Source organism: Hibiscus syriacus, unplaced genomic scaffold, assembly GCF_006381635.1.
Source record: "Hibiscus syriacus cultivar Baekdansim isolate YM2019G1 unplaced genomic scaffold, ASM638163v2 tig00110600_pilon, whole genome shotgun sequence".
Taxonomy (NCBI): Eukaryota; Viridiplantae; Streptophyta; class Magnoliopsida; order Malvales; family Malvaceae; genus Hibiscus; species Hibiscus syriacus.
In genome coordinates this window covers 147,064-174,261 of record NW_024062797.1, presented here as the reverse complement: position 1 = coordinate 174,261, position 27,198 = coordinate 147,064, and the positions used below count along the sequence as shown (strand labels likewise).

Sequence of the window (27,198 nt, the reverse complement as noted above, 5' to 3'; positions counted from 1 at the left end):
CTAACCTTGAGTACAACATACGTCTATCCATCATCTGATCTGAGTTTAGGAAAGTTTTACCCAACCCAAAATTCAATCAAACATTTAGCGTAAAAAAATGTATCCAATCTAATCCGACACAAATATATCTATAATTCTTTATTTTATTAGAAAAAATAGGTTCCTAATTATATATATATATATAAGTTAATTATATTATTATTTTTAAATTAGATCGGATATTTTTCTTTATAAACTCAACAGGCCCTTATTATAAAAAGATTCGATCTAAACTCAATTTTTTTAAAAGCCCAATTAAACTCATCAAATTCATCGTCTCGAATAAAAGTACATGTCTTTGTACATTGGGTGATTTTTTTTTTATATTTACAACATGGTCCACAAAATTAATGTTGTGATTCAATAACAGTGTCGCAATGTGCAGCGGCAGTTCTTCCCATGTCTCCTTGCGGTCCTGCACTTGCTCAATCTTGCCTCCAAGATATTTTCCCCACTTTTCCCTGCCCAGAGAGATTTTTCGGAAAATAAATTAAAAATAAATTGTAATTGTAATTATTTAACTCGATTCCTCATTAAACGATGAAATTACACTTAATTAAAATTATTATTGCCTAAATACATTCGAATAATTTAATGTTTTACTATGTTCTGTAATAGCATGTGTTTGCATGTGAAAACCTTGTCACACAACATTAAAATAAACAACATCTCTTTGCCATTAACATTAATCAAAAGGTACAAAATTACAAGTTTATGCAATAACATTACATACAACGTTAAAGTATACAAATTATTGTTACCAGCAAGAAACTTCCTAGAACATAAGACATATTAAAAAACCCAGAAAAAGAAAATAGTTTGTGATGTGCTCGATTCGTGGTATTCGTACTCAGCTCGAATAATTCGAAATTTTTAGTTCATGATGGCTAATAATGAAGGGATTGCGGACAGATTTGGGGTTGTGGTGGTGTTGTTTTTGTTGGAAGAGGAAGGTTTAGTGAAAGCTCTCATGGGACTAGTGAGAGTCCAACCCCAGCTCTTGCTCCGGCCACCGTGGCCGGTGGTTGTTGGTTTGCCATTGATGTGATCTTCAGTTGCAGATGATGAAACCCAGTACGATGACGATGATGAAGATGAAGAGGATGGTGTTAGTATCATGAAACCACCGAAAATCCCACCGCATTTGACTCTTTCTTTCATCGATGACGATGAGCATGAAGAACTAGCTTTCGGTCTGCCTTCCCTTTGTGATTCAACTCTTCTCAGTGCACAATCTCCGAAACCAGTCGAGATCCTCTCGAAGAAATCACCGGAGAAGCTCCTGCTTCCGCATCCGACGGATCTGGACCTCGAGACCTTACGATTCCCGTCGTCAGAAACACCACCAGCGGCTGTTTCCGGTTCTGGGATAGAACCAACTTCACAGGCTTGTTTCTTCGAAGAAAGGTAAAGGAAAGACCAGAACTTGCTTGCACTTCCCCTGGGAATTGCACTCGATTTGCTTCTCTTCAACATAACACCATCACCTCTACGATCATGATCGTTCTTCTTCTTCTTCTTCGCTAAAACGAAAGGCATTCTGGTCCGCCGTGCATGATATTCTTTACCATCTTCTCTTTTATCGCCGCCGTAAGCTGCGGCGGCTACGCCATTGGAAGCAGTATCTGATCTAAAGGAATGGGAAGAGGAAGACGACGATGGCGAGGCACGGAGAGGTAAAGGAAACGAAGAGGAAACCAACTTGCCGAGCTTTTCTTGGAGGCAAAAAGCACAGATACCGCCATGGTTGTTGCTGTTGTTGTTCCGATGATTACTGCAAAACTGCATGCCGTCAGCAAGGTCATCGCCATTAACGTCAACACCAACACCAACACCGACTCTTCCTCCTCCTTTGATTCCTTCCATCGGAGAGAGACAAGTGAAAAGAGATGATAAGAATATGAAAACAAGACAAGCGGGAGCAGAGATATAGAGAGAGTTTCAGAGATTATAATTGAATTGGAGAATAAATGAAAAAAAAATAATGGCATTGAGATTAATGAAAGAAAGATGAGAGAGAGAGACCCTGGAGCACGTGCAAACATTAAATAAAATATTAATTTATTTATATAAAATCGATTACATAAATCAAACGACTCTATTAGTTAAAAGATGGTTGTTCTCTTTAAAGGTCGCGACTTTAAGTATGATGTCTAGAAATATGTTATGGCGTTTATTGTCAAATGATTAAGTTTATTAGATAGATAATCGATCAAAATGTGTTATGTCAATAGTTTTGTTTATTTTTTAACAATGAATGATTAAAACGGAAATAAAACTTAGGTTTATTTATGATTTTAGAGTAAATAATAGTTAAGTAATCAAAACGAAATATTTATAAATAGTTTAACGACTAAATACATAGTTTACTCAATCAAATATCAATTGCCAAAATATATATAAAAGGTAAATTGTACTATTTTTTGGTATAATCATCCGTATCCGATAAATTAATACACTAATTAGATCAGATACTGCATAGGCTAGGACGATTCTTAAAATTCAATTTGCTCTATTCGTAAATTACAAGATTCGATTATACCAAAAAATAGATTAGATTAAATAATCATCGCTCTCATTCCAATTAGACTAATTGATCGTCGGTAAAGGTAAATTGTACCATTTTTCTCATATTAGATTAAATACTATTGTTCACCTTAAATTTTAATTTTTCGTGATTGTATCTTTTGAAACCTCAATCTGACCTAAAACTCTTTTTTTTTATGAAAATCAATTATATAAAATTGGATTGAAGCTCGAACTCGACGTATTCGGACTAAATGCCTATCCTAATTACGAATGAAAAAATAAATTAATTAAAAAACCGATCTATAGTAAAACCTTTCATTTAAATTAATCAATCAATAAAATATCGATAATGCTAAAAATGAAAAATTGGAATTTATGCTTCGAGCTTATCCAATATTATATATATAATTAAGAGTGGCAGTGTGGCTTTGAAACATGTTCGGAAGGTAAAGCAGTGAGTAGTTCTTGTTAAGGCTGTTGGACAATTAGGCCAAACCAAAGCCCCCACTGATTATTGCCTGAATTTGACTGAATTTGACCATGTGTCTTCTTCTTCCTCATCTTCTTCGACACCTCCATTAATTATGAGTTTATTGCCCTCTATTTTCTTGGTGGGTCACCATATCTGTTAAACTATGCTCTATTTATTACCAAATCTCCAGCCTCGTCCTTTGATGTCTGTTCACTTCAATGAAGTCGATATCGAATTCGAGTATTGTGGATGAAAAAAATATTATTTCGAAAAAGAGTATGAATTATGTGAATTCGAATGTTGTAGAGGTCCAATTTAACGATGTAGAAATGATCTCCCACAGAAAAAAAAAATTATGAATTTTGTTCATTTACTTGAAAATTGCAAAACAATCCATCCGGTAATTATTATTAAATTTCAGGGAAAAGTACATAGATGGTCCCCCAATTATAAGGTAATACTTTATTAAGTCCATCGACTATTAAAAGTTACAAAATGGTCTCCCGACTATGGGGTACTGCTTTATTAAGTCGTTCGACTATTAAAAGTTACAAAACGGTCATATGACTATAGAATGATGCTTCATTAAGTCCCTCAATTATTAAAAGTTACAAAATCGTAACCCAACTATTTATTATGTTCCAAACTCGTCATTCTCCATTAAAAAATTGACAGTTATCTAAGTTTGACGTTAATATGATGACTGGAATATGACAGTTATCACAATCAGCAGGTTAACGCTCAACTCAGAATACTATCAATTTTTAACAGAAAATAATGAATTTGGAACATATGAATAGTCAGGTGATCATTTTGTGACTTTTAATAGCCGAGGGACTTAATGAAGCATCATTTTATAGTTAGAGGATCATTTTGTAACTTTTAATAATCAGAGGACTTAATAAAAGAATACCCTATAGTCGAGGGACCAATTGTATACTTTTACCCTAAATTTTATTAAATCATAAATATTGCCAATATGGTAAATTTGAATGAATTTAAAACGTTCAAAAGTTCGATGATCAATATACAATGAGGATCATATTTTAGAATAAACTTGAAATGTTTAAAAATATGAGAACTAATTGAGAATGAGAATCGTACTTTAAAAATGTATAGTGCAATTTACTTGATCTATAATTTAATAACTCATAATAATAGGTGTACTAATATATCTATCTTTTAAAAGAATACAACACAAAAAAAGAAAGACAAATCGACACAAATTATAAAACTCGAAGAATAAAACATTGACTAATGATACACTACGAGAATCAATCATCAACAATCACATCTTAATCTACGTAAATCTTGATATTCTTTACTTTTTTTCATCATTTCATTTATCATTAATCGTTCCGATAATCATAATACGAACATTAATCGATCAAATTTTCATAGCTATTGAAATATTATATTATAACTGTCAATAACATGGCTAATCCCATAATTTAATGTGTGAATTTAAATAATGATGATAATGACAAATTCAACACTTCATCACAATGCAATAATGCATGAAGTTGATACAAGGAAAAATAATTAATTAAGAACTTGACTGTGTGTAGTAATTAATTAAAAATTTAAGATAAGGACAAGAAAAATATTAGTTTAATTAGTCTTTCATATGTTCATATGCCTTTAGGGCACGTTTCATACTTTTGGGGCACAAATGTATGCCCATTTAATAAGTTCAAAATCATTTCTTTTATATTAATTATTATTATTATTATTATTATTATTATTATTTGCATGGACAGGTCAGCAAGAACAACAAAGCACTAAAAAGTTGTTTATTTGACTTTTCAATTTATTTATTTTTAGTGTTAGATTTATTTTACTTTTTAATTGAGCATTATTTAATTATCTTTTGATCTATTTTTATTTTGGATTTCTAGATAAATTCTATTGTATAATTATCTCAGATATACCGTGATTTGAGTTGTGATGAAATTAGTAATTACTATATTATCATATTTTATTACTATGTTAGTGTTGACGATATTTATCATTCATCATTGATCATTGTTTTGTTTGTATATTTTTAATAAAAAAATATAATTTCTTAGCTTTGTTGAATTTGCAATTCAGATTATTATTATTTACTGTTAATTACGTTCATTATTAGTGTTTTTTCAAATTGAAGCTGAAAATTCCATATATGGAAAATTGTAACCCAAACCGGTGAAGGTATTGGTGATTGTGAACTTCTCAAGTGGTTCGTTCATGAGGTGAGTTAGGGCCCAAACGTTCATCGAGAAGCCGAAGCTCCTCATGTTGCATGTGAAATGAATACCCTTGTGATTGGAACGGGCATGGGTAGGGTTGGATTGAGGTTTCAGTCAATCTGATCCGACTTGAAAATATATATATTATATCCAAAATTTGATATGATTAGAGTTTAGGGATGACTTCACCCGATCCGAATTTGACTGATTTTTTGAGATAAAATTCGAACTCGATTGACCCAAAATAAATATATTTATAAAAAAAATATTATTTTTACTCTAGGGATTTGATTGAAAAAATAATATATAGATGATTATTATTGTAATTATCCCTAAATATATAAGGTAAATTTACATTATTTTTCGGGTCAAGTATGTAGAAACTTGTTTTGTCCGGGTTTTATTATTATTATTATTATTATTATTATTATTATTACTATTATTATTTTATTAATATTAATACATTATATTTTATTTACATACCCAAAATTAAATCCAAGCCCAACAATTGATAAGGCCCAACTAGCAAGCCCAACTGCTGTTAGGGTTTGTTGATTGGAAACCCTAGGGTTATCGTTCGCGCCGCCACCGCCAGGAAGGAAACATACTGCTGTCGTCTCTTCTGCAGTCGCTGATGTCGCCGGCTACCTCAACAAATCCCCTGTTCCAAAATAAGCCAAAAACCAAACCAAATCAAATCAAAACATAAAAAAAACAAATCAAATTAAAAAAAAAAGTAAACCTAGCCACCAAATCTCGAAAATTTGGGAGTCCCATACCCCTAACCTACTCTCTGTCATCTTTCTCTCACCTAACCAAACATTGCCCCATTGTTATATAAGCATGCAACCAAAACGGAACGCGGGGGGGGGGGGGGAAAGAAAAGGAGGAGAGACTCGAAGAGAAGAGGAGAATCAGGGAAAGAGCGGATTCAAACAAGTAAAAAAAAAGAGCATAGACCATTTGAAAAAAAAGGAGAAAAAGAGGGAGAGCATATCGAAGAATCGAAAAAAAGAAAAGAAAAGGGGAATAAAAAAGAAAATAGAAGAAGGAAAGGAAAAATGGTCTACTTTCATCGTCGACAGGGAAAAGTGAGTGTAACACTCTTAACCTGTATATGTACCCAAACACGAGTCAAAGATGTCACATAGCTTTATATACATTCTAAGATTTTTAAATCCAGTAAAATTTTAAACTTTTAAAATTTATCCAATTTAATCATTTTAATAAATAATGTAATCACGTAAAATCATATTATAATATTTAAGTCTCTAAATCAATATCAGTTTTAGGTAACAACTAGACAATTATATACTGTTCTATATCATATGATAAACTACCTAATTACTGTCTAATTTAAAATATTTATTTACTCTATCAAAATATAATTTTTATTTGAAACACAAAACTTAAATTCATATTTATATCCATAATAACATATCTTAGATTTTTCTTATTCGTATACATTCAATCTAGAAAATTTTAAATAGTAGGATGTCATTACCAATACCTGAAACTTTTTATTTATTGATTGATGCCCACTCGGCTCTTTACTTCACTTGCTCTTCTTTACTTACGTGTGAAAATCATCACACGCTAAGTGTACACTTAGTGAGGTATTATAAACAAATTAAAGTGATAAAAATATCAAACAATTTAGCAACATCTAAACAACATATTCACTTATATAAAACTTAATAATATCACAACAATTTAAAACATTAACTTAAATTCAAATAAAATGATTAAATATCTAAATCGACTTATTCAAGACATTTAGGGTTAGCCCAATACTTCTAACCCGGGATTCTTGGCGTTACGATATCTCTCGGGAGGGTAATAGAATGACTGACGCTTTGGCTAAACAAGCTCGAAATAGCTCAATGGAAAAAATGTTTGATGTATATTAAGTAAGAAAAAAGTCTTATTTAAGAGTTTAATTCAACTTAACTATTTGATATAATTGAAGTTCATAATATGATTATTGTGTATGAAACTTTGTAAGAAAAAAGTCTTATTTATTTATTTTTAATTAGACAAAAGGAAAAAAATGGTCAATTAGTTTTCAAACACAAAGCCACGTAAATTATCCCATGTGCAAGGTACAAGTATTAATTATTTATTAACTGATGGTTTCCATAAAAATTAAATTATGAGGAGTAAAATGTTTCAAAAAGACAATAACAATCAAAGTGACTACTCGAACAAACAATAAGGGTAAAACTTGACATTATGTCAACTACAAACATGTTTAATTAATTATTAACAACTTGAAACCATTAAGTGGTCTCCATTATAAAAGATAATATTATTCTCGCTAGAAGACTCGAGTCAGAGTAGTTGGGTTTCCATAGTGTGTGTTTTCTGTTAATAACTAAGAAAGTTCTGAATATATACTATATTATAATCAACTATACTATTCAAAAAAATTATTAACTGCTTGATTCGAACATGATAAATAAAAAAGGAGTCGATGTGACCTGACCTTTTTGGATCAAGTTTTTTAAAATTCATATTCGGGTTTAGGATAAAAATCTCTAATTGGACGCGAAAACTATATAATTATCCATTATATATCTAAAAACAATTGCAATAATGCTTCTGTCTCTATATTTTTTTTCAACTAGGATTCTATTTTATCTAAAAAGAATATAATTGTATACTTGTATCGAGTGAGGTGAGGGTAAGAGTGTGTTCTTACCTCAAAAATCAAATTAGATTTAGAGTTAGTCCATATTGTCGAGTGAGTGACGAGTGAAAGAGTACAATGTTCACCTTGACCAAAATCCAAACATTCCGTCAAAGGTCATTGTTTAAAGGAACAATGGAATCTGAATTCCGAAAAAAAAAACCATTGATTTTCGTGCATTTCTAAGCGTAGAAAGTAAACTAATACACTTTTAATCAAATTCAAACCCCGAGAAGAAGAAGAAGAAGAAAAGCTTCGAGCTTTAGCAGGAACAATCATGGAGGATGAAGCTGTATTCCGCCATTAAATGGACCTTAAAAACAAAATGGACTCCTCAAGAGACAAGATATATGGGCATTGCAGAAGTGGAAGCCCTTTGCTGTTGCTCCATGTTAAGTTCCCTGAGACTCAAAAATGGGATCTTCAATGGACCTGAAGATGGGCGGCTAGTGATTTTGCAGGGTGTGGTTGGACCCGAACCGCTTCGGCTATCGGTTACGTAAACCGGTCCCGACATCGAAGCTCGGAAAGCTCGAGCCCTGACTCGATGAACGTCGGGCTCGAGTTCAAGATCTAGACCACTAACACTACCACCACTACCACCACCCCATTTCTTCCACTTGAATAAAAAGAGAGCATTTTTCCACCACCAACGTTTCCTCTTGTTCTTGGCCTTGAGATTGTTTGTTTTCCGGGAAAATTGTTCGTCTTTTGAAACGGGTTTCTGGAGCTTGAAGTGAAGGGAATCAATGGTTCTCGATGACGATGATTCTTTCTTGTGCTTCCTTGCTTCTTCCAACACCTGGGTTTTTAAAAAAATGAAAAAGGTTTAGTGAAGACGATAAAAGAGAATCATAAAAATGGAAGCTTTTTGTAAAAAAAGATAAAATTTCTTTGGGGACCTGAAAATAGTCGATTTGAGGGTCAAAGCCATAGTCACTGAAGTGTTGAGGCCCAGTCATGGGGAAGATTGGGGACTTGTTTGACATTTTCCTCCTTTTTGCTCTATGTGTATGAAAATTGCCGACGAAATTGTATTTTGGGCAAGTTTATAAGAGAAAGGAAAGAGATTTTTGGCCTTCTTTGTGGGAATGGCCTACTACTTATTTAAACTAAGAATTTATTGAAAATTGTGGCTATCATATTTGATGGATTAAATCCATTAAATAAAATTTCTTATCTTTTATAGGTTTCGTTTTGATTAATTTGGACCGATCCTGGTCACACACTTAGTTTTAGTGGGTACATACACAAAGACTCGAACCTGAGATCTTATTTAAGCGATATCAAACTACTTACCACTTGAACCAACCTTATGATATAATTAATTTTTTTATCAGAAGATGTATATTGTTAATAGATTAGGGATTTTTTTAAACAAATATTATCTTATAATTATTTAATATTATTAAAAAAAATCATATAATTAGTATTATAATAATTATAAAAATAATATTTTGATAAAATTTAATGATTATTTTATAATATTTACCTTTATAGTTTACTACAAGCTCGTCCCTTTATTATAATTAAAAGTTTATTTTAATTTTTTAATATAAAAATTCATATAACTAGTATTATAATGATAATAAAAATTTAATAATTATTTTATAATATTGTGATAAAATTTAATGATTGTTTTAAGCATGCATTATGTATTAACAAAAATATCACCGCTATCAAATTACAATATTATTTATTCACTTTTAAAATATGTGTGAATTAATTACTCTTTTTATAATGATCAATTTTTTAGAGAGATCAATTTACTCATTTTTAGAGGTATAATATTTGTGGGTTAAATTATGATTGTCATCCTTCTATTATGTTTGAATCTTAGTTTTAATTTGGTAAATTTAGTCTATCTACTTTTACAGTTTAATTAGTTAGAGCAAATCGTTAATGTTATTGACTACAAAAGGGGTTTTAAGGGGGGAAAATCCACAACAATGTTTTAACTAAAACAGTTAGTGGTGTCAAGTATTTGGACTAACTAACTACATTATAGAGAATAAGGTGGCGTTTGGTTCGCTTAAATGTTTATGAGAGAATTAAAATATGTGAAGGAATTCGAATATATCAAGAATTGGAATCCAATTCCATATTCTGTTTGGTTCGCAGACATGTTAGATGAATTTGATTTCAGTAATGTAAAATGATAGAATTGTCCTTCTTGTTTTTTTGCTTTATTTTAGTTTGTTTTACAACTTACATGTAGTAATATATTATAAAAAATTAAAAAATATTAAATCTTCATTTTATTGATTGATTATTCATTTCAATAAATTATAAAAATCATTTTTATTCAATAAAAACATTGACTTAATTGAAAACAATTATATATAGAGGGGTATTATTGTAATTATTCCTAAATATAAAAGGTAAATTATATATTTTTTTCGGTTCGGGTCCGGTTTTTTTGACCATAAACCCGAATCTGACCCGAATACCACACTTTAAAAAACCTGACCCGAATGTCATACTTAAAAAACCCGAACAAAATAAATTTTCACCCGACCCGACCCGAATATATGAATTAACAATCCGACCCGACCTGATATAATAAAAAAATTATTTTTATTAAAAAAACAGTGACTTAATTGAAAAAAATTATATATATAGGGATATTATTGTAATTATTCCTAAATATATAAGGTAAAATTATATATATTTTCGGGTCGGATATTTTTCACCCTAAACCCAAACTCAACCCGGCCCGAATATCACACTTAAAAAAACTGACCCGACCCGACCAAAATAAAGTTTCACCAGACTCGACCCAAATATATGAATTAGAAACTCGACCCGAAATAATAAAAAAATATTTTTATTCAATATAAGAATAAGTTACCAAAAGATTGATGAGGGTAATATAGTCAAATTTCAATTCCCTCCAACAAGGGAATTGAATTTCTTCCATTCTTGGATGAAATTCACTTTCCCTCATTTGATGGAAAGTTGAAGCCATGAAGGATTCCAATTCCCTTAGAAAACTTGAACTAAACATGAGAAAGTGGTGGAATTGGATTCTAATTCTCCTTAATTCCAAGGGATTCATGCCAACCAAACACCACCTAAAAGGATTAAGTTGTATTAAATTAAGGTGCAAGGGTTAATCTCATGATTAAATATAATATAGGGATCAAGACTATGATTTTGCCCATTTTCGCATAGGCCTCTCAAATCAGCTTCTGATGCAAAAAGCTAACTACCATGATAATTATGACAGTTTTACGGTGCAACATGTAACACCCCAACTCATACCCGACCCGAATACGAGTCTGAGGTATCACATTGACTTTCCAAACCTTGACACTTAAAGAAAAACCCCGTGGAATTTAAAACTTGTTTAAAACAAAATACTTTAATTTACATAAAAGATACCACAAAATACAAACTTGATCAGAGTACTCATAATTAACGACTTATTACATGCCAACACTCTATACACAACAAAATACATACTTTGTCGATTACTTCTGATCTGATCTTCTAGTAATAATAATGTCCTTGCCACTTCTATTCTTGCTCTTCACGTTTCTTGGTACCTACGTGTAAATCACTTACACGCTAAGTCATAGACTTAGTGAGGCAATAAATAAACATGTAACAGTAGATTCATGAAAATGCATTCTTACCATTTGATCATGATATTTCAATATGCATGGATATATTTCCTATGACATATATAATCAAGCCATGCACACATGAAACTTACCTTTTTGCATCACTTTCACTTTAATTTATATTTCAATTGTTGTTGTTGTTGCCCATGTATATTATTGAGAATAGAGGTATGTGAGTACATTGAGGTTGTGAACCAATGCTGTCACCACAGCTCCTATAAATTCCCTCGTGGGGCACCGAACATTTGTTCATCATTTGTCCCGAAGGACTGCTATATATGTCCTGTAGGACCACTACGTCCCGAAGGACTACAATACCCTCGACTTTTGGCATGCCAACTATACCTATAGCTCTCGTATCATATACTATGGGCATTTATTATGAATATATTTCTCATCACTTGTTCTTTCTCTTCTGTCACATACCACATGTATGTGTAACCATATATTTCATATCATATCACATATTGCATATTCATATGTCATTTCATATATTCACATAGCTTATTTCATTTCACATTGGTCATATCTCATAGCATATATCACATATGCATATAATCATGTATATCATATCATATATCTTATGTTTCATGCTCTTATGTTTATGCATATCATGTATTCATGTACATATAAGAATCACATATCAAATAACATTTTAGGAGTCACTTCTTACCATAGTAACTCCATCATTGGCTCATCGCAAGCCAATGTTCGTTCAATAATATAAGTACAATTAAAATTGCACTCACCTTTGATTCGATTATAATCCTTTGATTATTCCAGAACTTGTTTAGACTCAATATCTACATAAATATATCATTTCAAAACAACTATCAGAAGTCTAAACTTTAAACTTGATGTTAATAACTTAAACCGGTTTAATGAATCAAATTCTATTTTTTCATTTAGGGGGGAATCGATACCCCCCCAGGGGGAATCTGTTCCCGGGGAATCGATACCCCCCCAGGGGGAATCTGTTCCCCCTGCACATACTGAAATTTTCGTCCAAGAGGAAGAATCGATTCCCTTCATAGGGTATCGGTTCCCTCTACTAGAAATTGTATTTTAACCCCGAAAATCATCAATTCTTCACTTAATTCTTCTATTTTAAACCCCTATCATGTCATTAAACTCAACTACCATTACTTAAACCAACTTATATCCATGAAAATCATCTATAACTTCAAAATCCTATCATTCATATGTAATTCAAGAATCATACTCAAATTTCAATATGTTCTAAATACCATTCTAACACTTCATATTCCTTAATTAGCATGATGACAAGTCAAATTTAACTTCAAATTCAACTTATCAACTCTTTTCCATGATTTCATATAAAAACTCATTTTCTTAAATCTCTTATAACTTCTTCATCTTTTTGTTTTTAGAACAAATTAAGCTTTCCTTAAGCTTAATTATCATCTAGTGATCATAACCCAACTTTTAAAACAACAAATAACCAAGAAAATAGAAAACTCACCTTTGTTGTGGCTTTCTCTCGTATGGAAGAACAAAGAGGAGAAGAAGAGATATTCTTCTTATCCCTTTCCCCCGTATATATCCTCAACATAATACAATTTAATCATTTAATGGTTAAATAACCATTTTGCCCTTTAATTCTTTTAATAATTACTAACAATCCTTCCAGATAAATCATTGAATTATCCAATTATTCTACTTTAATCACCAAATTCTAAAGTTTTACAATTTAGTCACTAACCCGTATTTTGGGATGTTACAAATCTCTCCCCCTTAAGAAAATTCGTCCTCGAATTTTCATTGTACAAAGAGATGGGGATATTGAATCTTCATGTCCTCTTCACGTTCCCACGTCGCTTCTTACACCTTGTGATTTCTCCACAACACTTTAACTAATGGAATAGTCTTGTTCCTTAATTGCTTTACTTCGTGAGCCAATATTTGAACATGTTCTTCCTCATAAGTCAAATCTGATTGAACTTCGATATCTTCGGTAGTCACAATATGAGATTGATCGGATCGATATTTCCTAAGCATGGAGACATGAAAGACGTTGTGGATTTTCTCCATTTCATGTGGCAAAGCCAATTGATATGCCACTGGTCCTACTCTCTTAACGATTTCATATGGTCCAATAAACCGAGGACTCAATTTTCCTTTACGTCCAAATCTCAATACTTTCTTCCACGGAGACACTTTCAAGAACACTTTATCTCCGATTTGAAACTCAATTTCTTTCATTTTTAAATCAGCATATGATTTCTGTCTATCAGCTGCAGCTTTCAGATTATTCTGAATGACTTGAACTTTCTTTTCCGTGTCCTGAATCAACTCAGGACCAATAACTTCTCGATCCTTAAGTTCATACCAGTTCAAGGGTGTACGACATCTTCTTCCATATAAAGCTTCATATGGAGCCATTTCGATGCTTGACTGATAACTATTGTTATACGTAAATTCAGCAAGTGGCAAATATTTTTCCCACGATCCTTTAAATTCGATAACACAAGCTCTTAACATATCCTCCAAAATTTGGATAGTTCGTTCAGACTGACCATCTGTCTGAGGATGAAACGCTGTGCTAAAATTCAGTCTTATGCCCAATGATCCATGTAAAGACTTCCAAAATCGTGACGTGAATCTAGGATCCCGATCAGAAACTATGGAAACAGGTACACCATGTAACCGTATAATCTCTCTGATATACAACTCAGCATATTTATCAATAGAGAAATCAGTTTGTACCGGAATAAAATGAGCTGACTTAGTCAACCTGTCTACAATCACCCATATTGAATCTCTTTTGTTCGGAGTTAAAGGCAACCCCGTCACAAAATCCATTATTACATTCTCTCATTTCCATTGAGGAATTGAAATTGATTGTAACAGTCCCGATGGAACCTGATGCTCAACCTTAACTTGCTGACAAATCAAACATTTTAATACAAATTCCGTAATGTCTTTCTTCATTCCCAGCCACCAATATCGACTCTTGAGGTCCATATACATTTTGTTTCCTCCTAGATGCATCGTCAATGGACTACAGTGAGCTTGCTTTCTTGCATTAATACACACCCCAAGACATTATGAGACGCATCACTATACACTACAAAGTCCTTGCCAGACTCAGGTTGAACTAACACTGGAGCTTCTGTCAAAATCTTCTTTAACTTTTCAAAACTCTCTTGACATTCTTGAGTCCAAACAAATTTTACTTCCTTTTTTAACAGTTTAGTTTGGGGTAATGCTATGATCGAAAAGTTTTTAACGAACCTTCGATAATAACCAGCTAACCCCAGAAAACTTTGAACTTCTGTCACATTCTTTGGAACTTCCCACTCCAGAATAGCTTTAATCTTTTGAGGATCCACTTGAACTCCTTCTGCAGAAATTACATGTCCAAGAAATGTCACTTCATTCAACCATAATTCACATTTAGAGAATTTAGCATAAAGCTTATTGTTTCGTAAATTCTGCAAGATAATCCTCAAATGAGAACTATGCTCTTCCTCTGACTTTGAATATATTAAAATATCATCAATGAAAACCACCACAAATTGATCCAAATAGGGTTAAAAAATTATGTTCATTAGATCCATGAAAGCAGTTGGTGCATTCGTAACTCCAAACGGCATTACAATAAACTCATAGTGACCATATCTTGTTCTAAACGCTGTCTTTGGAACATCTTTCTCTTGAATCTTTAATTGATGATAACCCGAACGTAAATCAATTTTTGAGAACACTGAAGCTCCCTTTAATTGATCAAATAAATCATCTATTCGGGGAAGTGGATACTTGTTCTTGATGGTCACTTTATTGAGTTGTCTGTAGTCAATGCAGAGATGCATTGAACCGTTATTCTTCTTAACAAATAAAACTGGAGCTCCCCAAGGTGATACACTTGGTCTAATAAAACCTTTGTCCAGCAATTCTTGTAATTGAATCTTTAATTCTTGCAACTCTTTTGGAGCCATCATGTATGGTGCCATTGCAATGGGCGATGTTCGCGGCATTATCTCAATCTGAAATTCTACCTCTCTGTCCGGAGGTAAACCTGGCAATTCTGTAGGAAATACATCAGAGAACTCTCTAACGATAGAAATTTCTTCAATCTCTTTGTCTTTGGCTCTTCCATCCAACACACTAGCAATGAACCCTTGACATCCTTGTAACAATAACTTCTTTGCCGTCATCACTGAGATCACATTTGCCAATGGATTCCACCTTTCACTAAACACCACGATTTCTATCTCTTCTGGACTTCTCAACGTTAATCTTTTCAGTCTACAGTTAACATTAGCATAATAACGATATAACCAATCCATTCCCAGTATCACTTCAAATTCTTCAAAAGGTAATTCCATCAAATTAGCAGGGAATTCAATTCCCTAAATTCGTATGGTACACCCTCGACTCACCATATTTACCCAAGCACTATGTCCTAATGGATTCGTCACTATCACCTCATTGTTAGTAGCTTCTAATTGAATGTTCAATTCTCTCACTAACTTACTAGTAATGTATGAATATGTAGAACCCGTATCAATCAATACCATAACCCGTTTATCAAACAACAGAAAGGTACATGTTATAATCTCCGGGTCATCCCGATCCTCATTGGTCCTGAGATTATACACTCGAGCAGTGGAACGTATATCTTGTTGAGCAGAGGACTCTGACTGATTTCTTTCTCTGCCTCTACCTCTTCCCCTTTGGCCTGCAGAAATAGACCTCTATGGCTGTGCAGATTCATCGACTACTCTAGGACAATCCCGAACAAAATGTCCGGTCTCCCCACATCTATAGCAAGCTCCAGAAATCCTTCTACATATCCCAAAATGATTCTTTCCACAATGTTGGCATTGTTTGTCTTGACTCTGGTTAAATCTCCCAGCTCCAGATCCTGCTGATTTAGTTTGTCTGCCTCTCATCGGATTTGATCCTCTAGCTGAGGATACCACTGACTCCGATCTAGCTTGAGGTCGAGAACCAGCATCTCTGCCTCTTTTTGACGGTGCGGAACTCGAAGAAGCATCCGTTCTCTTGACTGTTTGAGTCCTTGAATTTTCAAATCTCTCATTCTGAGCTCTTTCCAAAGCTTTGGCACGATTGACTACCTCTTGAAACGAGGATAGATTCAATATAATCAACATTTCCTTTAACCGAGGACGTAACCCCTCTACGAACCACTCACAAGCATTCTTCTCAGTAGGAACAAGCTCGGCAGCAAAGCGACTCAACTTATTGAATTCACACTCATACTCATATACAGTGTGATTCCATTGCTTCAGATTCATGAACTCTTGCTTCATTTGACGAACAAATTGATCTCCGATGTACTTATGTTTGAATTCTTCTAAAAACAATGACCAAGTTACTTGGGCGTTAATCATCCTCAATGTAACATTGGTCCACCAGATCCTTGCTTGTCCTCTCAACAAAGAAATTACTCCATCTAGCTTCTCAGCATTGGAACAATGAAGTCCCGTAAGCATGACCTTCACGTCATTAAGCCAAAGGTCTGCAGTAACAGGACCTTCATCGGCTTCCCCTTTAAACTCTAGAGCTCCTAATCCCTTCAACTCATTCGCAACATTTATTTTTGGAGTTAAAGTAACAGGAGGTTGAAAACGCGTCAATACTGCGTCTAAAGTTCTAAAGAATACATCTTGATCATTCACATGCACTCCAGAGGGTGTCTGTTCTTCACTCTGCCTGGTCAGGGCAGGTGAATTACTACTTTCAGCGGGTATATCATCTCCCACTTCATTTGTTGAACTACCTTATCCGGACATCTATAAAAATACAATCATATAGTTCTATTAGCACAACAGTATACTCACTATTCCATCAGATCAGAAGTTTTCACTATTTTGTTGGCATGTATACCTTATAAAACACTCAAGACTCCGGTTTATACCGAGAATCGACTAAACCTGGCTCTGATGCCATTAACTGTAACACCCCAATCCGTACCCGACCCGAATACGAGTCTGAGGTGTCCCATTGACTTTTCAAACCTTGACACTTAAAGAAAAACCCCGGGGAATTTAAAACTTGTTTAAAACAAAATACTTTAATTTATATAAAAGAGACCACAAAATACAAACTTGATCAGAGTACTCATAATTAACGACTTATTACATGCCAACACTCTATACACAACAAAATACATACTTTGTCGATTACTTCTGATATGATCTTCTAGTAATAATACTGTCATTGCCACTTCTATTCTTGCTCTTCACGTTTCTTGGTACCTACGTGTAAATCACTTACACGCTAAGTCATAGACTTAGTGAGGCAATAAATAAACATGTAACAGTAGATTCATGAAAATGCATTCTTACCATTTGATCATGATATTTCAATATGCATGGATATACTTCCTATGACATATATAATCAAGTCATGCACACATGAAACTTACCTTTTTGCATCACTTTCACTTTAATTTATATTTCAATTGTTGTTGTTGTTGCCCATGTATATTATTGAGAATAGAGGTATGTGAGTACATTGAGGTTGTGCACCAATGCTGTCACCACAGCTCGTATAAATTCCCTCATGGGGCACCGAACATTTGTTCAGTATTCGTCCCGAAGGACTGCTATATATGTCCCGTAGGACCACTACGTCCCGAAGGACTACGTCCCGAAGGACTACAATACCCTCGACTTTTGGCATGCCAACTATACCTATAGCTCTCGTATCATATACTATGGGCATTTATTATGAATATATTTCTCATCACTTGTTCTTTCTCTTCTGTCACATACTACATGTATATGTAACCATATATTTCATATCATATCACATATTGCATATTCATATGTCATTTCATATATTCACATAGCTTATTTCATTTCACATTGGTCATATATCATAGTATATATCACATATGCATATAATCATGTATATCATATCATATATCTTATGTTTCATGCTCTTATGTTTATGCATATCATGTATTCATGTACATATAAGAATCACATATCAAATAACATTTTAGGAGTCACTTCTTACCATAGTAACTCCATCATTGGCTCATCGCAAGCCAATGTTCGTTCAATAATATAAGTACAATTAAAATTGCACTCACCTTAGCTTTTCTTTGATTCGATTATAATCCTTTGATTATTCCGGAACTTGTTTAGGCTCAATATCTACATAAATATATCATTTCAAAACAACTATCAGAAGCCTAAACTTTAAACTTGATGTTAATAACTTAAACTGGTTTAATGAATCAAATTCCATTTTTTCATTTAGGGGGAATTGATACCCCCCAGGGGGGAATCTGTTCCCCCTGCACATACTGGAATTTTCGTCCAAGAGGGGGAATCGATTCCCTTCATAGGGTATCGGTTCCCTCTACCCAGAAATTGTATTTTAACCCCTAAAATCATCAATTCTTCACTTAATTCTTTTATTTTAAACCTCTATCATGTCATTAAACTCAACTACCATTACTTAAACCAACTTATATCCATGAAAATCATCTATAACTTCAAAATCCTATCCTTCATATGTAATTCAAGAATCATACTCAAATTTCAATATGTTCTAAATACCATTCTAACACTTCATATTCCTTAATTAGCATGATGACAAGTCAAATTTAACTTCAAATTCAACTTATCAACTTTTTTGCATGATTTCATATAAAAACTCATTTTCTTAAATCTCTTATAACTTCTTCATCTTTTTATTTTAGAACAAATTAAGCTTTCCTTAAGCTTAATTATCATCTAGTGATCATAACCCAACTTTTAAAACAACAAATAACCAAGAAAATAGAAAACTCACATTTGTTGTGGCTTTCTCTCGTATGGAAGAACAAAGAGGAGAAGAAGAGATATTCTTCTTATCCCTTTCCCCCATATATATCCTCAACATAATACAATTTAATCATTTAATGGTTAAATGACCATTTTGCCCTTTAATTCTTTTAATAATTACTAACAATCCTTCCAGATAAATCATTGAATTATCCAATTATTCTACTTTAATCACCAAATTCTGAAGTTTTACAATTTAGTCACTAACCCGTATTTTGGGATATTACACAACATCTTAATATAAGATTAAAATAAGGAAAATGATTACGTGAGGCAATCTTATTACGGTTAAAAAAAAGGCTATATCAGTTTTGTTATTATATTTTAACAAAATCGATAAAAAAATTTCGGAAACATTATTATTTCTACCGATTTTATTATTATTGGGCGCTTTACCGGTTTTATTAACATATCCAGTAAAACACTATCGAATTTGTTATTTTTTTTTTACCGATTTTGTTATTATTGGACACTTTACCGGAATTGTTAAAAAATATTAATGTTTTAGGTATAAATAATAATGTTTTAGGTAAATTTTTATAGATTTTGTTAAAAAAATAATAACAAAACCGGTAGCGTCTTTCTTTAGCCGTATTGTGTCACACCGTAGAATTCTAAGAGAACAATGATATTTATATATATGGAAAATAAAATATCTTAAATGTCCATATAACAACTTCAAATTTGTTGTATCATTCATGTCTTCTTTTTGTAGTTCATATTTAAAATTTATGATGACCAATTCTAATGATATATTTTCCAACTTCAAATTTAATTTTCTTAAGATTAAAATATACCATAACATGTCCACATCAAATACTTGTTAAGTAGATTTTTTAGGGTAAACTACATCATATACCACCGAACTTTAAGCTATGTATCGTTTATACCACTAAACTTTTAATTTTGTCAATTATAACACTGAATTTTGATTTTTCATTTTAATTATACCACTGAATCGTTGAAATCGTTAACAGAACGATGACATCACTAACGTTTGTCGATGTGACTGAAGACTGTCGATGTAAACACCTCACCAAAACGACATCATTTTGACCCAACTATCATTTTGATTTAATGAAAATCAAAGTTCTGTGTTATAATTGGTAAAATTAAAAGTTGAGTGATATAAATGATACATTGCCTAAAGTTTGATAGCTTACCCTATATTTTTAAATAGATTTAGATAATAATCATATTATATCAAGGTGAAAATTACAGCTTGATTTGGTGGAATTTTACCCCTATGCTATTATTAGGGATGATGATAAATTAAATTAGGTTGAGATTTTGACTAACTAAATTCGAGAAGCATATATTTTTAACTCAATTTTGATCTGACTCGATTTTAGGAGGTCCAATCCGATTTAAAATTTAAGTTGAATTTTAGGTTAAAGATATATATTTGACCTTGCTAGAAACAAATATATATATATATATACATATATATATTACTTTTATTTGGTAAAATAAGAAACTAATTGATTAAATATATAAAAAATACTATAATAATTATCTCTAACTATATTGAAAATACTATTATCTTATCTTATGTTGGATCGAGTAAGAAATTTTTCATTCTAAAAATTGATCGATCTTACCATTTACAAAATCCGGTCCGAACCCGTATCCTTAAAGAAAAAAATCAGGCACTCTCGAAAAAAAACCCTCACATTTGAATCAAATTATTATGGTTAACCACCACCACTAAATGTTGGATTTGTGTGAGCTGCTACACTAAACAGGGCATTGAAGTAAATGAACATAATCCCGCGTCAAAGTTGACGTGCTGGTGGTAGACTGAAAAATAAGGGTGGCAATTAGGGATGGCAATGGGTCGGATCGGGTTAGGTTGGGTTTTTGGTTCACCCGATCTGAGAATAAGGGAACATCCACCTGAGACCTGACCCGATCAAAATAAGGTCTCACTTGATCTTATCCGACCCGAATATATGATTTAGAAACCTGATCCGACTCAAAATAAAAAAAAAATATTTTTAGTCAATAAAAATAGTGACTTAATTGAAAAAATTATATATAGATGAGTATTATTGTAAATATTCCTAAATATATAAGGTAATATTATATATATTTTTTGGGTCGGGTCGAGTATTTTTCACCTTAAACCCGACCCGAATATCATACTTAAAAAACCCGACTCGAATCCGATTTTTTTTCAAAAAAATCCGACCCGATCGGGTTGGGTTCGGGTTGAGTGACAATCCCTAATAGCAATTGGATGGTGAAAAATCGAAGATCATGGGGATCTAAACTAATGGAGATAGAAAATAATCGAAATCTTCATTTATAGGGATGGAAATAGAGGAAGTTTTATTTTCGAAGTTCAAACGAGGATGAGAATATGAATTGTTATATTCGAATCGTAGAGATAACCGAACCGTACCCGTAAAGATCCCTAAAAAATATCCGTATAAATTTTTGATATTTTACAAAATTTTAAAAAAACATTTATAATTATTTACCTCCATATCCTTGATATATATATTTTAATAAATATATATATATGATAAGATTACGAGATTACGTGTTGTCACTATTACATCTAAAAAAATTAAAATTGAAGTTTAAATATTTTTCATTTAATATATATTGATTTGTTGAAATTGAAAACGATTAAAATTGTATATATACATTGATGTTAGATGAATATTGACGTTTGAAACTTTTATATTTTAAATAGAAACTAATTTAAAACAATCTGATATATCTTACAAATTTAGATATTACATTTATTTAAAAACTATTTGTTTACTTTTTGGTACGAAAATTAATCGAAATTCACAAAGATTCGTAAGGAATAAGTATAAGAATTAAAGAATCCCTAAAATATACAATGAGAATTCCTTAAAATCATACCCACAAATATTATAGACAAATTGAATAATACAAAATGTTACCGCCCCGGTGTCACCCCTACTGAAAAAGCAGGTGCAAGGAAATTCAAAGCCCTTAAGAAACCCTCAAGAACTTTCCTTTGCGTCCATTTCCTTTTATCCTCCAATTATTCTCTTTTCCGCCCATTTTCTTTCTAACAAAACAGAGGGCACCAAAAAAAAAACTTGGAAGACATGAGTGGAAACAACAATGGAATCAGGAATCCTTCTAGCTTCCCTCCTGGCGGCGATGACGACAGCAACAACGGCAGCAGCTACGCTCTGGGCGGCAAAATCATGCTCAGCGCCATCGTCGTCTTGTTCTTCGTTGTGGTGCTCATGTTCGCCCTCCATATCTACGCACGTTGGTACCTTCGACGCGCTCGTCGCCGTCATTCTCGTAATCGCCGCCGTCGATTGTCACAGATCGTATTCTACGTTGACGACTCTGCGAACCCCGCCGTCGACGCCGCCTCAAGTGGCCTCGACTCGCGTGTTCTCAATTTGCTCCCCGCCTTCACCTTCTCCTCCCAAACGTATCCAGATTCCGTCCTCGAGTGCGCCGTTTGCTTGTCGGAATTCGAAGAGAATGAATCAGGTCGGGTCTTGCCCAAGTGCAACCACAGTTTTCATATGGAGTGTATCGACTTGTGGTTTCACTCTCACTCCACGTGTCCTCTTTGTCGGACCTCCGTTCAAGAATCCGTACCCGTATCCGATAACACGGGAGACTTGGTTATCACGGTTAACGAGCCGTCGGGCGGGGAATCCGGATCGAATCTAGGATCCGACTTGTGTAACACGTGCCAGCACGGGGATGGACCAGCTGGATCGTCGGCAGTCGGGTTTGGGAGGAAGCTATCCATTGAGGTCCCTAAAAGGAATATCGAAGGTTTCATTGGTGAGTCGAGTGGGTGTGAGTCTGGGCCGAGTCAATCTTATAAATCGCCGATGAGTCGAATATTGTCGTTTAAGAGGATACTGAGTAGAGACAGGAGAGGCAGTGGGACGAGCCCTTGCCCTTCACCAATAAACGCCACTGTATCCGAGTCGGCTATGGAGCGAGGTGTAGACGAGACTCGGCAAAGTCACAGTTGACTCGGTGAGTGACTCAGAGAAAAAAGTTTTAGCCACGTGGCTATTTTTAGCTTATCGAGACAGTCCACTCATGTTGTAGCCTGTAGGTTATCTGAAAACGATGTGAAAGTAGACGTGGCAGATTTTGGCTTGTTGATAATCGGGAATATTTGATGTTAAGATATTTTGTGTTTGTGTACAAATTTGATTAAATTAATATAATTTGTTCTTTTGTTTCTTAGAGTTTATTTTCATTTAATGTGTTTCATGGAATATGTTTAGAAGATATTAATATTTTTTAAATACATTTATAAGATACGATGTTTTTAGTTTTTTTTTGGGAAGACAACTTTATATGTACGTGTGAAATTTAGAGAAGAAATTATCTTTTAAAAATTAGGATAAACTGCACTTTTAGTATTTGTTTAATTTTTTTAAAATTATATTTAATATTTAATATTTATTTTATTTTAATATTTCAACATCAAAAATTAAACATGTTTAATACCTACGCTATTAATTTTGATTCATTTTGGTATCTTTAATTTTTAAATTTTTAAAAAAAGTTAACGTTAAACTTTAAATGTTGTATTAAAATAAAATAAAATTAAAAAAAATAAAACTATAGATATTAAAACAGATAAAAACTACTAATTTATACCGAAAATCTAATCTAAAGTCGTTTGCTTCTGTTTATCCACGCGGTTTGCACAGCGTTTAGTGTGGAAAGGCAATCAAAAGAGTCCAATGTAGAAATCAATTAGACGTGACTTATACAGAAAGGCAATCAAACAAAGTCAAACGGGACTCCGTTGACACAACCCACGTTCTTTTGGGTTGTTACGTTTTGACCTTTTATGTTTTTGTTGGACACCTATCCTAATAAATAAATTACGCGATTAATATTTGAATTATCAGTTTTTTTATATATAATTTTTTTAATTTTTTAAAATTAGGTATAAAGTTTAGTTTTTGTTTCACATTAATATTCCGTCATTAGTTTTTGTTCCGTTTTAATGTCACCGTTCAAAATTTCACGTAATGTTTTAAGAAGATTGATAGTTTATATATTAAAACAGACCAAAACTAAACATTACGTATGCTTTTAAAAAAATTAAAAGTTTAAGTATTAAAACAGACTAAAACTGATAATTTAGGTATTAAATGCGTAATTTATTCTAAATAAAAGGGTATTCAAATCGCACGAATCAAATGAACTTAATGATTAAAGAGATGATTATTATCTTTAGAGGTTACATATCAACGCACCAACAACTGCACTAAACATTTGAACGTTAATTATCAAATGGTTGAAAGGCTTTAAAACAAATACAATTTCTTATCATCAACCTAGATTAATCAAAAGAAAAAGAAAATAAAAGGGTGACCAAATTATTTGATTATTACTTATATATATATATATATGTTATAATTTAATTATTAAATTAAAACGTTATTACAAACATGTCACTCATTCAATAAAAATAAAACAATTTGGTACAATAATAGTTAAAATTTATATATTTTATTAATCATCTTAATTTAAAATAATTTAATAAACTTAACTTTTAATTTTAAAAAATCTATTAGTTTAGTTTTTTTTTGCAATATTATCGAATCACGTAAAATTAAAAAATTAGCTGACCCTTATTACCATGGGTAAAGAAGAGGTAGGATAGTAGGCTGCCCTCAACGCCAGGTTGAGAGCTGCTTCCGTAAGAGACCTCCGAATTATGATCGATCTCACGACCCCAAGAATAAGAGACTTGTTCTCTACAAACTGAGATGGATGGTCATTTCATTTATCGAATCAAGTAGGCATATCAATTAAAACAACAGTTAGATAACTATATTCTACCATAAAGCAAGAATAAGTTACTTGTAAAAGCCTTTTATAAATGAATACTAGCCAATTATATGGTGAGTGCGTTCTTGTTAAGCTCCTGCGCCGTTTTCAGGATCGACTCCATCTTCTCGGCCGCCTCGCCGTTCTTCTCCGCGAACGAGTATATGCATGTCTGCTGGCTGGTGAGGGCGCCGCTCAGCCACACCTGGATGCGCAGGAGAATATCGCCGATCTTGATCATATCGTACTCGCCGAGCTTATTAAACGACGCCTCCAAGTCGTCAATGGCGAAATCCAGCACCTCCTTGCAGACCTGAAGAGCATCCTAGGTCCCTTCGTCTTTCTCAAGCTCCTGCAGCGTCTTCGAATCCGCCAACACCCTCTTTATCTCCGTCACCGTCGCCTGAAACCCGGTCCTAATCAGCTTCTTCGGCTCGCTCTAGTTGGACGATTCGAGACTCTTCTCACATGTCTCCTTTAATCGAGCTTACTATTTAATTCTAGCAGAGCCAAACCTTAATAGCCTCAAGTTCATTTCCAATTATCTGAATCCCCAGCTTCTTACCCAATTCTAACGTCTCTACCGACTCTTAGAATTACCCATACAATTAAGACCACTTAGGCCCATCCCATTTATATCTTCCAATATTCTAACATTAACACCATCATATTCTTCGTCAACAGTTGCCTTTCTATCATCAGAAAATGGGTTTTCCTTACATGGATCTGCTAGGCCCTCCATACTCTCTTTTGAACCCATCGAAGCAGCCCCTTCAACTGCACCATCAATCCCAATCACGTCATTCTCGTTACTAATAAGTTCTAGAATTGGGGCCATCTCTTCTTCTCCTTCACGCGTACTGCAGTTACCTTTTTCCATATTATGATTACAACGACAAGCCCCTTCCTAGAACAGATTCAATTATTGTTTCTGCTTCAACTACTCTCAAGCTTCTCCGGCGCCACCTCAACTGATCTTTTATCATAGGACTTTTCCCTTGAAACACTTTTCGATTCCTCTTTACCCATGAGAGATGCCTCAGACTTATCTTCAAAACCAAGCTCTCTTAACTCCAACTTCAAATAACTTGTCTCCAACCATCACTTCCACTACCTCCTCAATCCTCGATCTCTGCAATGTGGTAATAAGAATGGAAACCTTCTCACAACTCAATGAGTGATCAAGGTTTTCTCCGAACGCTTCAAAGTTTCCCCATAGAGCTGCTATTTTCTTCAACGTGATATCATTCCAACATTGAAGAGGAATACCTGACAATTCAATCCAAGTTGCACTACGTGTTAAGTGTTTTATTTTTTTATTTTATTTTATTACAAGGTATAAGTATGTGTTAAATGCTATACTTTTTTATTTTATTTACTTATATCAGTGTATCACGTGTTAAATGTTATACTTTTTTATTTTATTCGTTTACAACAGTATAAATATATGTTAATTATATTTTTTTAGTATTAATTATGAAAAAAATTAACAAATAATTGTAATAGTTTAAAGTAGGTTAACCTGTAACCGAATCGTTAGTAACGGTTAACCGTTTTTTAATGGTTAGGTTACAGTTAAAAAAATCTTATAACTGTTACAACGGTTAACCGACCTTTTAGGCTAAACGGTATGGTTAACAACCCTAATTTTAGTAACCAATATGTTTCTTTTGAAACTTCAAAGGAGGAAAAAAATTACTTAAATATTAATGATCATTTGTGTAATTAACCCTTATTTTATCTAACGTTTTAATAGTTAGATTTAAATTAACTAAGTGGACTAGGTTTTCTTATTAGTTCGAGGTAAACTCTCGTCCATAGAAAAAGAAGGGTTAACTAAAATGGTGATTTGGGGATTGTCTCCTTCAAGTATAAATATGGCATTGGAAATGTACATATTATTCAAGCGAAGAGCTCAAGGGGCTTTAAACAATAAGGATTATCAGCACTCAACAGCTGATATAAACCTTCT

At 33.1% G+C, this 27,198-nt stretch overlaps 3 protein-coding genes across 3 annotated transcripts; 1 reads left to right on the top strand and 2 right to left on the bottom strand.

Annotated features, from left to right (window-relative positions):
- Positions 1–912: 912 nt before the first annotated feature.
- LOC120134890 lies at positions 913–1,905 on the bottom strand. Its single transcript, XM_039151270.1, has one exon. It carries the CDS (start codon positions 1,903–1,905, stop codon positions 913–915), a length of 993 nt encoding a protein of 330 aa, XP_039007201.1.
- A 6,386-nt stretch (positions 1,906–8,291) lies between these two features.
- On the bottom strand, positions 8,292–25,706 carry LOC120134913. Its single transcript, XM_039151284.1, has 4 exons — positions 25,695–25,706; positions 19,358–19,372; positions 8,860–8,962; positions 8,292–8,759 (listed from the first exon to the last, which is right to left on the bottom strand). The coding sequence occupies exons 3-4, from the start codon at positions 8,944–8,946 to the stop codon at positions 8,292–8,294; spliced, it is 555 nt and encodes a 184-aa protein (XP_039007215.1). The 5' UTR covers positions 8,947–8,962; positions 19,358–19,372; positions 25,695–25,706.
- Positions 22,484–23,618, top strand: LOC120134912 (RING-H2 finger protein ATL2-like). The gene has a single exon (XM_039151283.1). The coding sequence runs from the start codon at positions 22,499–22,501 to the stop codon at positions 23,399–23,401; it is 903 nt and encodes a 300-aa protein (XP_039007214.1). The 5' UTR covers positions 22,484–22,498; the 3' UTR covers positions 23,402–23,618.
- Positions 25,707–27,198: the final 1,492 nt, after the last annotated feature.